Source organism: Rhamphochromis longiceps, linkage group LG5, assembly GCF_057381845.1.
Source record: "Rhamphochromis longiceps isolate RC_006_pf linkage group LG5, R_longiceps_female_GT1.1, whole genome shotgun sequence".
NCBI classification, from domain to species: Eukaryota; Metazoa; Chordata; class Actinopteri; order Cichliformes; family Cichlidae; genus Rhamphochromis; species Rhamphochromis longiceps.
The window spans coordinates 30,620,356-30,639,027 of NC_140561.1; the positions used below are offsets into that span (position 1 = coordinate 30,620,356).

The 18,672-nt window shown below is 44.9% G+C and overlaps 1 protein-coding gene across 4 annotated transcripts in view; it reads left to right on the top strand.

Annotated features, from left to right (window-relative positions):
- Positions 1–18,672, top strand: part of kctd6a (potassium channel tetramerization domain containing 6a) — a 46,522-nt gene that overhangs the window by 7,935 nt on the left and 19,915 nt on the right. For all 4 annotated transcript variants that reach the window (XM_085407152.1, XM_085407153.1, XM_085407150.1 and 1 more), the window contains 2 exons: positions 6,993–7,162; positions 17,743–17,995. In XM_085407152.1, the coding sequence (XP_085263278.1) occupies positions 6,993–7,162; positions 17,743–17,995 (423 nt within the window). The remainder of the gene's footprint in view (positions 1–6,992; positions 7,163–17,742; positions 17,996–18,672) is intronic.

Consider the following 18,672-nt stretch of genomic DNA (forward strand, 5'->3'; position numbering starts at 1 on the left):
AAGGCACTGCGCATGCGCGTTTTACTCATTCTATCGCGATATTTCATTTTCCTATCGTTGCCTAACATTATACCGGTATTACCGTGAACGGTATAATATGGCCCAGCCCTAGTGGACACCCCAAGAAAGAGAAAGCAAAATTAAAAAAAAAAATCAACATAGATTTCTTGGCTTCCTGTTTCCACTTCTACTTCTTCTATACCTGGTTCCCTGTCTCTGTGTGTCAGCGGAGCTTCTTCTTCTAGTTATCAACTAATTGTTTTTTTTATATAATATCTTATAGTATTTTAAAAAATGACCGTTTCTGGGTCTGAAAAGTGAAGCCAACAGGGAAATATCTATTGTTTATAATGGCCACCATGCCCTGACTCATCATGCCCTGACTCATTTCAGGTCTGATTGAACAATGAGTCCATTTTGTAAATTTTGGTCATTCAGAGTTTCAGAAAGGAGGATTATCCAGGCTGTGTTCAAGCTATGTGTCAGTGTGTGGTTTCTACTACTAGTGGCTACTATAAATACATCATAATAAAACCCCCCAGTGGCTGTGTCTTTGTTCATTGATCTAGTAGGATTTAAAGAAGTCCTATCATGTGTGAAATTGAGGCCAGTATACAGCTATATTAAGTATACCATCCAGTACTAAATGGGCAGAGACTGAGATGAAGCATAGACATGATTTTATATGATTCCGTATTCAGTTTATTCAGTTTCACATTTGTTTGCTCAGTTGTAGATGATCAGTGCATTTGAACCTACCATTGTGCTTATATTTCCTCCCGAGGGAGCTGTTTGTGTAGCACATGGTCTGGACTTGACCAGTTTTTCTGGACAAGCAACAAGTCCTCATAAGGAAATTATTGTAAATCAGATCTGTTTGTCTGTCTTTTTTTTTTTTTTTTTTTTTTTTTGGTATGCAGCCATTTTGCTGTCCAACCTGTCCTTCTCTCTGCTAGCCTTTCACCAGCCAAACATGTCTGGCATTTGAATGATGGCACCTCTGTCCTTTTCTCTTTGTGTGATCTTTTTCTTGTCTTTTTTTGTGTAGATATTTTGGGGTTTCCTCACTCTGGTCATGACCTTCAGAAAACTATCCGAGGATAAGAACAAGGGAGATATGTTAAGCTGATGAAAATTGGTGCTTTCAAACCTTTTACTGCAAAATTCAGACACTTTAGTGTTTTAGAAATGATTTAATATTACAGATTATTGTAGTGTTGTGTCAAAAAACTAAAATCAAAGACCAAATTTAGTCAATCCAAACTCTCAAGCTGGTGCTAATATATTTGAAAAATATTGGAGTTGTAGCTTCAAATTCCAGTTTATTGAAAATCACTTTCAAAAAAAACTCTGAGAATATAGACAGAAATTGTCAAAAAGGTCCCCTGGGGTATTAAACTGTAGACACATGGACCCCTCCAGACCCACAGGGGCTTTCGCTTCAATTCAGAGAATGGTTTATTAGGCTTAACCTTTTCCACTCCCCCTTAAAATTCCAGTCCTGATGTCATCTCTGGCATGTGTTCAGCTCAGAAAATCCAGTATTTTCCAGTTCTGTGTTTACCACCATTAGCGGGTCACAACGACCTGAAACACTCCAGTACCTCACTCCTCTGCCGAACTATCACCTATCAAAGCAGCACATGTGCTCTCCATCCTCCACTATGTTCAAAGCCAATTAAATGGCATAAAGGAAAATCCAGATAAAGTACACAAAATACACACATAAAATTCGACTTTGGTAGACCTCCAAAACTTAAAATACTGATTACCTGTGCTCAGAAAACCACGTGTGTTGTGAGATAAAATGCAACACTCCCACAATTTGTAAGGCAATACATGAGGACTATAATAAAGTGTTGAGTAGTGCCAATCCATGTGACGCTTCATTGTTTAATGTTGATCTCAACCTCAAACTTGTTAAACAGTGTTTCCTACTTTTCCAGTACTTTTCTTTAGTAGAAGGGTCAAAGGTCAAAGTTATAATTATGTAATGCTCAACCGCAGGTTATATCATTCTAGTTCAGGGGTGGGTCACATGATAAACTGGTACTCTTGGGAAAGGCCTCATCAATAAGTTAAACTCAGTTCTGCTCAAATACAGTTTTATCTCTTTATAAACTACTACTGATAGGTGTAGAGCTGGCTTGGCCCTGACTTATCAAAGAATTAAGAAAGCGGAACCGGCTGTTCAAACCCCCACAAGGCTGCCTGCTGGGATTGAAACGATGGGAAGAGGCGCGAGTTTCTCAAAATGGGCTCATTGAGTGCAGCACGTATAAGATCTTGGAAAGGCTACGGCTGCTGTGAATACTCAGAATAAGATCTCTGACTGCAGACTGGATACATCTCGGAAGGGCTAGCTCGGAATAACATCTCTGAGCGCAAATTGGATGACATCTCGGGGAGGCACACTGTCGTGAGTTCTCAGAATCGGCTCCTTGAGCACAAGAAATGACAACATCACAGAACGCAAGTATGGCGAAGCTCGCGGCTCTCCAACGGGAGATTGAGGGACCAGTGTTGGACTGTAGAACTGCTTTGAAATTCATATGAGCTGTTCGCACTAAAGTAAAAGGCACCATCACTTCATGCGGATACCCTCTCGGCGCCAGCTGCGGTCGCAAGGCTGGAGCTGAACAACAACACCCTGATAACGACTGTGTTTAGATTGTTCCTTCCCATTCCATGCAAAGCCACCTGGGTTGGCTGGAAGACTGTTTACTTAGCCTAGCAGGGTGAAGGACACTGTCTCAGCTGAACTCTGGACACAGACACACATACATATACACTGATATGCACACACTCATCCCCCCTCCCTTTCCAAACGCCTTCGACGCTTATTCCTTTCCGATGCTGACGGTGGATCAAGGAGACCAGAGCACGCGACGAATCCTACTTCCGGGTCTAAAGTAGTCTGCGTTTAATATGGCTTTTGTGTTGTTAACATGTTTAATGTTATGTATTTTCTTCTATTTGATCTCAAAAAGCTCCTAAAACAGTCAAATTCAAATTTTATTTGTCACGTACACAGTCATACACAGTACGATATGTAGTGAAATGCTTGGACAACTGCTCGTGACCTAAAGAAAACAAAAAAGGAAAGGCTATGAATAAGATAGGAAATAAATATGAAAAATTAAAAAGGGTAAATTTAACTAGGAAGGAATAAAATATAAATTAAGGTTAAAAATGAAATAACTGTACAACACAAATTAGAATGAAGGGTAAATTTAACTGGGAAGAATAAGATAAAATATATAAATTAAAGTTGAAAATAAAATAACTGTACAACAAAATACACAATACACAATATAGAACTATATAAGAATGTATGAAGAAATCTAAATATAAATAAATATATACACAATAACAGCAGCTGTACAAGTATTAACTGGAAATGAAGAATATAGTGACCAGTGTTGTGCAAAAACAATGTCCAGAAAGTCCAGTGTGTGTGTAAGAACCATATGTGTGGGTCAGTACTGTGTGGTGGTGTGATTGAGAGACCGTATCGCCTGCGGGAAGAAGCTCCTCCTCAGTCTCTCTGTGTTGGTCTTCAGGGAGCGGAATCGCTTTCCTGACCTCAACAGAGAGAACAGTCTGTTGTTGGGATGGCTGAGGTCCTTCACGATCTTCCTGGCCTTAGTCCAGCACCGCCTGCTGTAGATTGAGTGCAGGTCAGGGAGCTCAGAGCGGATGGTGCGACCACTGTTGACCTCCCTCGGCTTTTATTACCGCTAATCATTTATTTAAGCTCAGTTTTTAAAACCTTAGGATGTAACTACAGCCCATCCCATGCAGCAGTATATGAATGACTAACCTCGTATTGTGGATGGATTATCTCAGTTGTTCTCCTGGCTGAAGTTTGGTCCTTTTACAGCATCCTGCCATGCGATTACATTTGTTCCTGACCACCGAGAACACTCACGTTAACTTTTATCGAGTGGAAAAAAAGTTAGCTTGTTTATATTATGCTAACATAGCTGTGTCGCTAGCGGTCACGTAGCAAATCATTATATAGCAGCTAGCCCAACTTCAGTAACCCTACAAACGTCACTGCTGTTTAGTTTTCTGTCTTCATTTATGCTGGAAGTGATAGCAGAGCTGTACGTTTTAATTTGTTTCCAAAACCCTGCAGTCAGGACATGCTATATTGTATTTAGATAGAAGCTAGCGAGCTAACTCCCTGCTAACTTCTAACTCCGTTAAATGTCATAAATTCCGTTTTCATGGATGCCTGGATGTTAAACTCAATTGTTACACCTGGTAGAGCAGAACGCTGATCATTTTATTAAAGATGAAAGACTTTAGACAGTTTTTCAACTCTCAGTAATGCCATAGTGATCGTTTGATATATGGACCTGCAGCGGAGTTTAGACCCAGACACGGCTAGTGACGTCAGACTGAACAACCGGATTCCTTTCCGATGCTGACGGTGGATCAAGGAGACCAGAGCACGCAGGCCCGGATGTACTGTCTAACTCGGCTGTCTCTCACCCTTTACCCACCCCTGTTGCTTGTCATGTGTTTCTTTGGTGTATTAAGGTTTTTTTTCATGTGCTATGTGCAGAGGTGTTTGTTTTTTTTTTTCTGTTCTCAAACTGATCTCCCTGTTGGAGCTCAGTCTGGGGGGAGTTATTTTTTCCTCCTTATCTTTCCTCATGTGGTGCATTTTTCATTGTTATACCTCTCTGACCTGTCTTCCCCATGTGATGTTTTGTGTAATGTATGTATGGTCGGAGGGTAAGATGGCGCCGCCATTGTGTGCAATAGGTTGGCAGCCTTATGAAACTTCCCCTTGTGGGATTAATAAAGGTATATAAAATCAGACATTACAATTAGGTGATTAAAAATGTGATCAACATTCTAAAAAAGAGCTGTGAATAAATTGCGCTGAAGTTTTGTTTTGTTTTTGATTTTTTTTTTCTTCTTTTTTTTTTTGTTCTTGTTCAGTGAAAGAAATCTAGTCTGTTTTGGGCTTGAACAAGTAGATATAAGCCAGGTTCAATATTTGATGTCAAAATATAAAGGATAGACACATCACCAGCAAATGTGAGACCAGTCTTCAAGTCTGCATCTGAGAGTTGAGCAATGTCCGTGTCTGTCTTCTGTTTTGTCTCATACTCTTTATAGCACTTTGCCCAGGCTGAAACAGCTCGCAGCTGTGTGGTAGCCTAGGTCATCATGTTCAGTCTCATGCTCATGTTCTCCTGATTTTCATGCATATTAGGCCTGTTTTCACTGTTTAACCCCTTGAGTCTGCATGGGACTGAAAATCTAGGTACAATTAGGGCTGTGCGATATGACCAAAATCTCATATCCCGATACAAAACATCTATCATCCCGATAACGATATAAATCACAAAAATTTTACATTTTATGTACATTCTGAGAATCGCGGGCAGCTCGACTTGCGTAAAGTGTTTCCAGCTGGGCGTCGTGTACCTGGAGTCGAGTGTTTTAACCGAAGCATGAAACTATACATTTTTAGACATAAGTTGTAACAGCCGCCGTTTTCTTTGTGAGTATTTATTACACGGCGTGCTGCGGGGAAAAGCCTGTTCTAACATTTTAGTCTAAGGTTTATTTTTTTAGCACCTGGCGGCTCTTTTTTGCTTCTCATCTGTAAGTAGGGATGGGTATCGTTTAGGTTTTATCCGATACCGGTACCAAACCGGTACTTTTGAAACGGTGCCGGTGCTTAAACGGTGCTCGAACCGGTACTTAAAGAATGGAGAACACACACTTTATCCAAAAACCTCTCATGTTTAGCTGTTTCCCTCTTTTTCTTTGGTCATTTTAGCCTTTTTGGCCAGGGTGAAGGGAGCATCTGCCATCAAACAAGAAGACAGCCACATGTAACTATGACGTGTTTGCTAGTTCACCTTACCTGCATTAATGTAATAACGTGGTTAGCCTACTCAACGTAAATTACACACCAACAACATAAAGCTACTCACGCAGAGAAGAACGGCTGCTGCTGCCATCATCATCCGTCATCATTTCTGCTACACTGGCAGGGCTAGGAGCCAGGACTCTACTCTTCGGGTTTTTGGGGGATGTTGCTAACTCCGGGTCCAATAACAGGCACCACACCCGCAGTAGATGTGCTCGGTGTGAGCTCTTGCAGCAAGCTATCAAATACGGCGCATTTCTCGGCTTTAAAAGCCCCCGCTATGCGTCGCCAGTTGTTTCATCAGATTCGAGGTGTTACCTCCTTTGCACAGTATCACCTTAAAGCACTTGTTGCAGGCTGTTGAGTTTGCATCTTTTGCTGTGAAGTACAGCCAGACTTTGACCGCTTCGCTTTGGGCATTTTTAATCTGTAGCTCTGCTCTAAAAGAACGTACGTACCTGGGCCCGCCTACTACGCTCGCAAACGTAAAACGATTGGCTAGAATCCAAAGTGTATGACATCTCAGGGGAAAAAAGCACCGAAATGTGCGCTGCTTTTCGGTCTGGTTACTACCGTTTATGTCAGAACCGGTGCCATGATGGCACCGGATACCGGTACCCATCCCTATCCGTAAGTACTCTGCGTACTCTTTTATGTGATTAAGTTTATTTTGAAAAGTGAACAGGATCTTGAGCTTTATTCCAAAAGTTTTATGTGGAAGATAAACAAGCGGACACGCGATGGTTTTACCGTCGTTGTTGCTAACGACAACGCATAAAAACGCTTGTCCGTCCGTAGTGTGGTTATATTAAATATAAGAGAAAGAGAGAACTTTAAGAAATTAGTATAGCCACTACAGTGACCATCAAAACGGTGAAAACATATTACTGTAAAGAGTTTATTTTGCGACACCACGAAACAAACGATAGCGTAAAATGAAATGATAGACGTTTTTATATCGTTATCCGATATATATCGTTATATCGAACAGCCCTAGGTACAACCCTAGTGAGAAGTCACAATGTCTGCTGTGGAAAAAAACTGCCATTGACAAAAGCCTTGAGTGTTATCTCTGCCTACCTACTTTGTCCAGATGGGGGAGCCAGTTACTCTGAATGTGGGCGGCTGTGTGTATAGCACATCCCTGTCTACGCTACAGCGCTACCCAGACTCTATGCTGGGAGCCATGTTCAGAGGTGACCTCCCCACTGTCAGGGATGCGCACGGGAACTACTTCATTGACCGTGACGGCCCACTGTTTCGGTGAGTGAGATGGGTTTTTTATTTTAACTTCTGCAGTTGATTGATGAGATGCAATGCAGTGCTGTTGAGGACCTGGCCAAGTTTCAAGAGGTTTGATAATAGACCCTGTGCATGAGAAAATGCTAACTTCCTGGTTTGAGACCGGATGTGGGGTTGTACATTTCCGGTAGCTTTACTTTGTGGTCAATCGCTACTGCGAAGATATACTCCAAAATCATGTCCAAAACTCGAAAACGGAAAGATCGCGTTAAGTTACAAAGAGCAGAAGGTGGGAACACTCACCACTGTTGTGTCATAAAAAATCTAATGATCAATTTTGACGTTTAAAGAGTTTAGATCGATCAGTTGTTTACATCACTCAACACAAGCAGAACTGCATTACAAAATCAGAAGACACATCGTCCACATTCAGAAGCACATCTGTATAGTGACTGGTCTTATGATTTAAACAGGCAAATGTTCAGCATTCAAACTACAGGTGAACAATAGTCAAACCAGATGTTTCCCCATTATGTCGATATCAGCTAGTCAAGTACACACCTACACAGCATGTTAACAAACCGTGAAAAAAAGCCACACAAAAAATGAATTATTGCTGGTAAGGGTTTCTATACATTAGTATTTACGAAGGGTATGTTGTGACTTACCTTCAAAATTACAGTGGTCCCTTGCTATAACGCGGTTCACCTTTCACCTCGGTGTTTCGCAGATTTTTTAGTGCAGGTTTGCATGTTTTTTTTACATCACATTGTCCTGCATCCTGATCGCTGCAGACGATCTCCTCCGTGACGTCTCTCCTGTACAGTACAGAATCGCTGCATCGATCGCTAGCAGTGTGACTCTGAAGTGCAGTACTGTATGTTGATGAAAAAAATAAAATTGGCTACTTGATTTCACCTATCGCTGGTTACTTTTAGAACATAACACCCGTGATAAATGAGGGACTGCTGTTTACAGATACTGAGAAATATAAAATTTGAATCCCTTTTCTGTTTTGCTCTGAGGCGCGGGGGGGAAAATATCGACAAGTCGATGAACATCATTTACAGATATATTGGGTAAATGCCCAAGACATCTATAGAAATGTAAATCGCCGCTTGGTTCATTCATTTGCTTAACTTGTTTTGGACCGTAAACAAGGCACGAATAGGACACCGGAAACGAAGCTCCCCACAGGAGTTTCCGCACCTGAAGTAGCATATGCTAACGTGCACATAGTCTATTGATTCTCAAGTAGTATCACTATCAGGAGTTGAGGTAATTTCCATGGGAACGCAGTCATTGTTAACAGAATCTGTGGCCTGTTAATCATTAAATTCCTGTGGTATTCTCTACCATAGCTATTTGCATCTGTGGTTCGAACTTTGGCCCCAGAAGTTATGTGAAGTCATACTTTTCGGCACTGGCACCAGTGTATCCTTGGTGGAAACTGCTTCTAGATTGGGCAGCAGCACTATATGAGTGGAAAAAGGGACATTAAGGCTGTGTCAGCTGAGATTAAATGGATAACATGGCAAGTGGTAGTCTGCTGGAAAGTCACCATTCAAATGAATGTCCAAGCTATCCTGTTATAAGTACAGGAAATTTCAAGACACTGAAGCGCTAATGAATTAATACAGGCTAGGTATTGAGTGAAATATCAGGTTATTATTAATCAGAAGATTTAGGAATGCTACTGGAGCTGATAGGCAGTAATTAATAAATACACACAACACAAAATGCTTTTGCAGGTACCATGTATTTAACCGAAACCAAAGAAAAATAACAAGAAAAGAAAAGGAAAACTTAAATAATCACTCCTGCTGCAGCTATTCAATTAATCAAAAACCCAGTGGGGGTGCACAAAGACAAGCAAATTCTTATTCTTATTCTTATACCAGGCAATATAGATTCTCAAAAAAGTTCCCCATAAATAACACATGTTAACATCAAAAACACTGATCCACACTGAAGAGGAGGAAGTCCATGAGTTTTATCTGAATGTCCATGAGAGATGTCAAAGCGCTATTGTCCATAAACGGGGGAATGGTGTGTATGATTGCGGAAATCAGTGTATTCGGAAAATGGGCACAGAGCATCGTCTTTGATAACTTCCTACCAGTCCAGTGGAAGCTTCAATGCAGAATGATTCCTGCTCCTAGCCGTTCATTGGCTCGCCATCCTTTTTCATACCCAAAAAGGTTCACCTGGCCTGCACTAAATAAACAAGGCCAATAAGAAATGACAAGAATAATACAAAAATGTCAGCCAAATAAGCTACATACATTAAGTTATTCTTGTTCCTGTGTACACGATTTATAAATGAATAAACAGTATATTTAGCCAATCAGGATTTAACTGAAACATTCCAACTGCTATATACATATTGTGGCGAGCTCAGACAAGGAGGAGACGGAGGTATCGTTTGGTCTTGCTTCCCGTGAGCTAGCCAGGGAGCACAGCCATTTATTAACATCTGCAGAAAAACACTGCCGCTAGCTAACTGCTCAGCACGGCAACAGCACAGCAACAACAACAACAACACACAGGGCGCCCTCTGACCCCGGAAGGACACACCGTCGCAGCGAGAGGGCGTCACCTGTCACTATGGCAACATAAACAAAACATAACTGTACAAACAGAACCCTGAACAGCCCTGACCCGCTACATAGCCCCCACCTAAGGGGTCAGTCGTCCCCGACGACCCCATTACCCCACACAAAGTTCTGCAAATGTCCAGGTGCCTTCTTTTGGCGCACCGGCCGGTCACGACCGGCGGGGGAAAAGTCCCTCGGGTCAGAACATGGGGTGCCACCATCATCCCCTGCCCCGGCATCTGCCAGAGCAAGCAGTCGGTACGGTGAGAGCCTGTCCCGGTGCAACACCACCATGCGCCCCGGGCCCGGCATGCGGATACGGTACACCACGTCTGTTAGCCGCTCCACGACCTCCGCCGGCCCTTGCCAGTGACTGCAGAGTTTGGGGGACACTCCTCTCTTGCGAACCGGGCAGTACACCCAAACCTTGTCGCCAGGCGTGAAAACCCCCCCTCGGCACTTGGTGTCGTAGGCTCTTTTCTGTCGTACTCCGGCGCTGGCCTGGGCCTGGCGGGTGTAGTCATGAACCACCTGCAGCCGCTCCCTCAGCCTCCTGTAGTAGTCCATCTCTGGCCCACCATCAATCTCTGGCTCGGGGGGGGGGGACCGAACACCAGATCCACAGGCGTCCGGAGCTCCCGTCCAAACATCAGAGCAGCAGGTGTGCACTGGCTGGACTCCTGCACCGCAATCCGATACGACCAAAGGACCAGGGGCAGATGTCGGTCCCAATCCCGCTGGTGGCGGCTGGTGAGAATGGCGAGCTGGGTGGCCAGCGTGCGGTTGAAGCGCTCAACCAAGCCATCGCTTTGTGGGTGGAGCGGTGTGGTTCTCGTCTTCTCCACCCCCAGTCGCCGGCAGATCTCCCCGAAGACCTTCGATTCGAAGTTACGCCCCTGGTCACTGTGGAGCCCAGCCAGGACCCCAAAATGGGGGAACATCTCCTCCACCAGCTTCTCGGCCGTTGTCATTGCGCTCTGGTCTGGCACCGCGTAGGCCTCTGGCCACTTCGTGAAATAGTCCATAGCCACCAACACATACCGGTTCCCTGACTCTGTGACGGGGAAAGGCCCTAGGACGTCCACTCCCACTCTTTCCATTGGGGCCCCCACCAGGTACTGCTGAAGGGGGGCAGTTCCACATCCCGTCGACAGCCAGGCCATTAAAACAGTCCCCTGAGGCGGCGGAGAGTTTTGGCGTTCCCATAGTGCCCTGCCCCCACCGAGCCATGGACCAGCTCAAGCACCTGCGACCGCAGCGACCGAGGCACCAACGGCTGCAGGAGATCTCTGCCCTGACCGGGGGCCCGCCATCTCCGGTACAGGAGGCCGTCGTGGGTCTCCAGATTGTTGTGCTGGGAGTAGTAGGCCTTCACCTCGGGCTCCTGTCCCGACACCACCGTCCAGGCGGGGCATTGCGCCGCCTCCAGCCAGGCCCCCACCTGAACCAACGTCGCGTCGGCCTCCTGTTCCCGCTTCAGCTGCTGCGTTGTCAATGGGAGCCACCCCCCTCCGCTGGCTGTGGCCTGAGCAGTAGCCACCCCCAGCACCTCCTGGGCCCGCTCCTCCTGTCGCAGGCAGTAGCGGCAGTAGCGGCAGCCGGTGTGGGCGCAGACGGATGGGCTGAGCAGAGCCGGTGTCGATGGTGTGCTGGACCAGACTCGTCTGCCTACAGTCTTTGTCACTGGCGGCAAAGATGCCCACATTCTCGTCCAGGAGGCACCTCAACCGCTGGCGCTGGTCGACGTTGAGGCCTACGCTGCTGCGCTGCCAAAGGTCATCAACAGCCTCGATGGTCTCAGTTGAAGGAGGTTTGTCGGGCTGAGAGGCTGAGGCGAGTGGAGATGACCCGGAGCCACCGGCATCCGAAATCTGCTGAGCGGCAGCTGCCCGACGCCTCTCTCGTCTGGTCCCCGCTCCCTGCTTTTGGCCACGCTGGAGGGCAAAAGTCTCTGCGCCAAGAGTGATAGGCAGCTTCACGGTGTCGACGCAGGCCCCCCAGCGGCTCAGCAGATCCAGGCCAATGATGCACTGGTCTTGAATGTCGGCGAGCCAGAAGTTGTGCACCAGCTCTAGATCCTTCACTCGGATCCACAACGGTTTCTTCCCCCGCATAACAGTTTTCTCCCCCATCACGGTCATCAGCTGGGTGTCTGTGGGCAACCAACCCTTCACCAGTGGCCCGGATGTTTCAGGGAGCACGCCAGGTCGTATCAGGGAAATGGTAGACCCCGTGTCCACCAGGGCCTGGCATGGCTGGTCCTCAACACAGCAGCTCGGGCACCTCAAGGGACTCTACCTAACTCGGCCCACCACTGTGCATCGTCCTTGGAGGGGGGCAGGAAGCTGGAGCGGTGGTCCCCTCGCTACACCGCTCCCTCCTCGTTTCCCTGAGGCTGCGTAGTTCTGGTCTTCGGGGCTGGTGCTGGGCAGTCACGCGCCACGTGGCCAGGCTCATCGCACCGGTAGCAGCGGTCGGTCGGTCGACAAGGACGCCTCCGGGGCACCGAGGGTTGCAGCTGGGACATCTCGGCGACCTCCCCCTCCCCGTCACAGTCTGTGGCTCTGATTTGGGGGTAGTTTGGGGGGGGCACCTGCTGGTTAGGTCGCGAGGTGAGCACCGGCTCGGCCCTTTCAGCCTCAAGGAGTGCCTCACGGAGGGTCTGAGGCATGGCCATGCGGACGTGTTGACGTAGTCGCTCTGGGAAAAGTCCTTGCAGAAAAGCATGCAGGCTAAGCTCCTCACAGGCTGCTGCTGGAAACTCCGGGTAGCCACGACGAGCATACAGCAACACGTCTGCTGCAAAGGTGCCCAGGCTCTCCCCCGGTCGACGGCTCCGGTTGGTCAGCTGCTCTCTGCTCTGATCAGTGGAGTGCCGCTGCCCGAATCCCCTCTCGAGTGCCGCGGTGAGGGCCTGGAGCTCATGCTGCTCTGCCGGGGCTAGGTCAAGGAGTATCTGCAGTGCATCTCCCTCTAATGCTAGCGCTAGGTGTGTAGCAGTCTCCTCTTCACTCCAGCCACTATGTCTGGCGGCCAGCCGCACTTGTGAGAGGTAGGGCTCTAGCGGGGTTAGCCCATTGTATTTCGATACCTTAACTGGCGTGGTAGGCATAACTGCTCGCGGTTGGCGGCTCGGCGTGTGGGTACTGTACAAACAGAACCTCGAACAGCCCTGACCCGCTACAATATTATATAGCTTCACAACATTTGTTATTCAACAAATATCGGTCAAATCAAAATCAAAATGTTTGGACCGGCAGCCGCCAATTAGCGTCAGCTGGTAGCAATACAAACAGTCAATTAAAAGTTCAAACTCACCAATTCCGTTCCGTTCAGTGCACAACAACACTACGGCTCTGGCTCACAGTAATCAGCATCTAAGTCGCATAAGTTAGTTGGTGTTAAAAAAATGCATTAAAAACGGGAAAAGCAAGTGTTTGCCAATACAAACCTGCAACAGCTCTGTCACCTGGCTTGCCTCCACACATCTGACGGGAGGAAGCCGGGACAGGCTTACTATGACCTACATGCCATCCGATTGGCTGAGCAAAGTCATGGATTGCGCTTTTTGGGGCCCTCAAAGCGCTTTACAATTCCACTATTCATTCACTCTCACATTCATACACTGGTGGAGGCAGCTACAGTTGTAGCCACAGCTGCCCTGGGGCAGACTGACAGAAGCGAGGCTGCCATATCGCGCCATCGGCCCCTCTGGCCATCACCAGTAGGCAATTAGGAAATTACTAAAATCTAGTAAAACAGATTTTACTCTGGCTTAAACTTATTATTACAATAGTATGATAAGACATCTTAACTAATTACTATTTATATTTGGGCTACACTCAACTTAGTACCTGTTTGTTTTGTTTGTTTGTTTTTGTTTGTTTGGGGTTTTTTGCTATGTTTTGTGTAGATGGCTGAAACAAAGAGGCTCATTATCCGCTGCCGAAAGTCTCCCCTGCTGGCCAACCACAAGAATACCTGTGAAAACTCTTTGGTTAACATAAGCTCTCTTTGCTATGTAACAGTTAACGTTAATACACAGTCTAGCCCAACCAACAAAAGCCTTTGACTAAAGGACTTTAAAGAAACCTTTGTATTAAACATAGTATGTCTGTTTAATACATCCAGAACCTAATGGCAGTAATCATCAATTTTTTTTTCAACAGCTGCAAATACAGTAAACCAGGGGTAGGCAACCATTCTGATAGCGAGTGCCATTTAAAATTTCCTCAGAGGTCAGTGTGCCACATGACTGCATTAGCAATAAATTTAATAACGCTCTATATTAACAGTTACACACTATATAGAACCACTTTATAGAATAATATTTGTTCGCAGATGTTGGCAGCTATCAGCAAATAGTTATCAGCTATTTTGAAACAAAAAAAGACACTTTTTATCCATAACAAGAACTCCATAACAGCAAATGAACTGTACAACGGAAAATACAAATGCTATTTATGGTCTCCTCACAACAATGATAAGAAAAATAAACGAAGCCGATATGGCATGTTTGTTAATACAGAGACACACATGCTAATATGATCTCTGGTCTCCCACTCAGAGACACAGGTCTCGGCGTGTCCAGCATTCAGACGGCTGCCTGAGGACACTCATGTGAGAGAAAATCTGCTCACACAGATATGTAGAGCCAAATACTGTCAATAAGGCCTCTGCAATGTTCTGAAGACAGTTAAACTTGTCAGGTAGTGATGTCCAGCCGGTGAAAATGCAGCTCCATGAACACGCACAGCTGTGGATTCCAGCTGCTTCGATGTTGCATTAACTGGCATTAACTCAGCCAGTTAATGCAAGACAAATCTAGCAGCTCATTAAAGATTTCTGGTTTGATCAGAAAATAAAACATTGGTCCATACACCTGAAAGTCCCAAAAATGCATTGTGTCTCAAGTCTACAGATGTATCCGTGTATTTCCGTGGTGCTGATGCTGTGCTGAGCGGAAAGCTGCTGAAGCTTTTGAAGTGTCGGAATGTGGAAAGCTAACAACGTCCGTCTTACCAGTAGGCTAAGTTATTTTTAGTCTGGTAGTTGGGGTGGTTAGTTAAGATACCGTCATTAAGAAGAGGACAGTTACCAGCTGTCAGCTACTTAGAAAATGATATTGGTGTTATTTGTCTGTCAGAAACAGTTCATAACTTCCCTTCAACTCATTCATGTCACCTAAAAGGTAAACCTGTTTCTCCATCACCTGTTCAGCTGTGATGATTCAGTAAGGACATCTCCTGGTTTCATCTTCATGTTTCCCTCTCACCAGATATACAAACCGATATCATGACCAGCAGCTTTTACAGCTGTGGCTCCAGCAAACCTCAGCTGATACTAGAAATTAATATTAAATAAATTCTAACAACAGCTGATCAAGCTTAAACATGCTGCTGTTGTTTAGCGCGACATCCGCCGGTTTCTTCTTTCTGGCGCAAAGTGGGCGATAAACAAACGAGAGAAAAGCCGATCAGCTGATCATTGATCAGTTTCGTGATTGAAGTAACAACAGGAGAGGGAAGGGAGAGAATGAGAGAAGAAGAGGCAGCTGTGCAGCAAAGACAAAGAATAACTCAACCTTTGTGTCCTTTTTCATTCTAGCTGAAGCCCAGGACAAACTGCGTCCCCTCTCAGCTCAACACAAAACGCGTAATAATTTCTCTGAATGCGGGAGGATTACGTCTTTTTACGGGACGGTTGGTAACTCTACTAACTAACCTTATGAATTAAAGTTCAACATCAGTAACATCAAAGCACCCACCCAGCTGTATAGAAACTCCGTCATGCTAGCTAGTACGCAGTACGAGTTATTGTAACTGACTGTAAAAAGTCAGCACAACGAAAATAAACTCCACCTAAACTTGGTTTATATCTGACCCAGATAGACTGCAGGTCATAACTTCTTACCTGAAGTTCAGTTCACCTGACGCTCGGACCAGCGGCCGCCTCGGGTCTCTCCTCGTCCTGCCTCCGATCTCCCTCATCCACATGCTGGCCTCCACCACTTGTTAATGTTACTGAATCTGTGGAAGCTCCGCAATGCCACCACCAAACAGCTGAGTTATTTTTACACACCGGCCAGCATTTGGCCAATCCAACACCTTTCATTGTTTTCATTGTTGTATACAGTGCTTTGAGTACTCCAGGAGCTTCTACCAGCTTCTACCAAGTGTTAGTAGCACAAACACAAAGTAGACCCAACCAGCTCCTGTACAAGAATATGACTACTACAATATTCACTTATTTTGTTAAGACTTACAATGAACATCTGGCTTACCATCAATTGAAATGTTTGGAACGTGATGGGCTGTGTCAAAGGAGTACTTCAGCTTATCTGACAGGGCTTTTGATATATAAGCGAAAGGTTGCGAACCAGTGGTCTTGTGGGATTTAAAGTTGGATGTTTGTAGCAGCTCTTAAGCTAGAAACCACCCAGGCAGAAATTTTATCTGATCAAAACTTCAGCCGACGGAGGCTGACTTTGTGAACCTGGTGTAATAGCTGTTTGAGCTTCCACACACACACACATTAAGGTTTGATAGTGATGTTCTGGACCAGAAAATGAAATTTGTTCCAACGAAGTGTTCACAAGGTTGGTGTCTCATTAATTCTAAATGGAGCAGCTTCAGTCCTTTACTGAGTGACAGATTTGAAGTGCTTAACTTGATTCTCTATTTAGAGCCTCACGTGTTCAAAGACAGTGTGATGAAGAAACATTTAGCAATTATTTATAATGATAATTTCACAGTTTCTCTGGATAAAAGCGAGAAAACATATGAAAAAAAATCAATTAAACTAAAAATATTGATACTGGCATTAGCTATGGGTCAAAAGTGGATGCTTGTATGTCAGTAATTTATTTGCTGCATGCCTTTCTAAAATCAACATCGTCAACCACATGCACATTTTGCTCAGTGTGATTGTTTATCTTCAACATAAACAAAGTTATAAACACCAGAAGTTGTCCTGCAATATAAAGTGGATGCGCAAACACACCCGTTTTGTCTTACAGTCAAAGTCCAGAGCCCAGTGTCTATAGAGAATCAGTGGCGAGGCCTACTCTGCCTGCATGCAGGTGACAGCTGGCCTCTCCAGGCAAACGCAGCGTCAAAGCCAGAATCTATGAACTGCTTATTCTGCAGAAGGCCACTTGCTATTTTTAATCTCTGACACAAAATAGAGGCGAGGAGAGGGAAAGAATTCAAGCTAGGAAGCCGTGGTGCGCACCCAGCGTCGGCCCCATGCCAGGCAGCTGATTTGGCACACTGCAGCAGGTTTAAGTTTATAAACCAGATGGAAACTGAACTAATCAGTTTGCAAGATGATACCAGCTTGCGATTCCTTTCCTCATAAAGTCATTGACCAATTTTTGATTGTGTGCAAGCGTGTGAATCGCTTAAGGAAATTAGTCAGCTTTGCATATGTTAGAGAAGAAGTAATGTGTTGGGAGAGGCGGGTGACTGTGGAAGAATGAGCCACATCGGGTGCTCTTGTGGGCTGACTCCATGTTGCGTGTTTTGTGGGGGAGGTTTTGTCATATTTCTAACCATGAACTTAAAACAAGATTCTGAAGTATTATCAGAAACCAGGCCCATACATCTGCCATACACAAAGCACTGTATACAACATGTTTCATTCACCCCATTCATACAAGCGCTTCTAAACTCAAGTTCAGTCTAACCAACATTCACATTCCGATGAGCGCATCGGAGAGCAACTAGGCCAAGGATACTTGGCATGGGGAAGCCAAGGATTGAACCACCTACCTTCCAATCAGTAGCTGATATGCTTTACCACCTGAGCCACAGCCACCCCAATCTATATAACATCTCTTTAATGTCATATAGAGTGAACATTAGGGAAAAAAATGTATGAAACATGATTATTTAGCTTACTTGCACATCATTTAGCAGCTCTCCTGCCCCAACTTTAACTGACAGCTCAGAATTGTTGGCTCAGCAGTCTTGACTAATCCTGTCTCTGGTTCTGCTATTTCAGCTACATCCTCAACTTCCTGCGGACGTCAGAGCTCACATTGCCATGTGACTTCAAGGAGACGGAGCTGCTAAGAAAGGAGGCTGACTTCTATCAGATTGAGCCCCTTATCCAGTGCCTGGGAGACCCCAAGCCGCATCTGCCCTACCCCACAGACAGCTACGAAGAGGTGGTTGAGTTGTCCAGCACCAGAAAGCTCTCCAAGTACTCCAATCCTGTTGCAGTCATCATCACCCAGCTCACCATCACCACCAAGGTCAGTGGGAAAAGGCCTGGTCAGGCTGTATTGATCTATCACAGCAGATTTTACAGTATATCTATTTATTTATTTTTCCTTTAGACTGCTTCTGAGTCTGCTTCTAGAAAAAAACAAACAATTTTAAATAAAATTGATTCGTTTTTTTATGCTTAATGCCTGATTCATAAATTTTAAGTTCTGCTACTGCTTTTGCATTTTCCATTGAGTGTCTATACATGCTGACTGGAAATATTACTTTTTAAAAAATAATATTAATTATTACAGTTTTACCATAACTAATTTGGGACTCCTATAATAGGTTATTTCTTTTAACTAGTTTAACCACTACAAAATAAGTGATGTGACGTGCTTTTTGGAAAAAGTACACTGTGTGAAGTTAACATTTACAGTATTGCAATTGTTCCCCTTATATATTATTAATTCCGGAATCTTAAATTGTTGAATATCTTTCTACGTTCACTGAAGTTTAAAACAGACTCTGAAGAGTGTGATGACTCTGCAGTATTTGTTTTTTTCTCTCTTCACTGTCCTCACACCTGGAAGTGGTGAAGAAACAATAAAAACAGTAGCTTTGGGTGCGTTGTTTTCTCTTCATTTTGGCCTCCCGTCCACACCGAGATGGCGTTTTCACTCTCGAAAACGCATACATTTGAAAACGTGCAAAACTGCTCTTG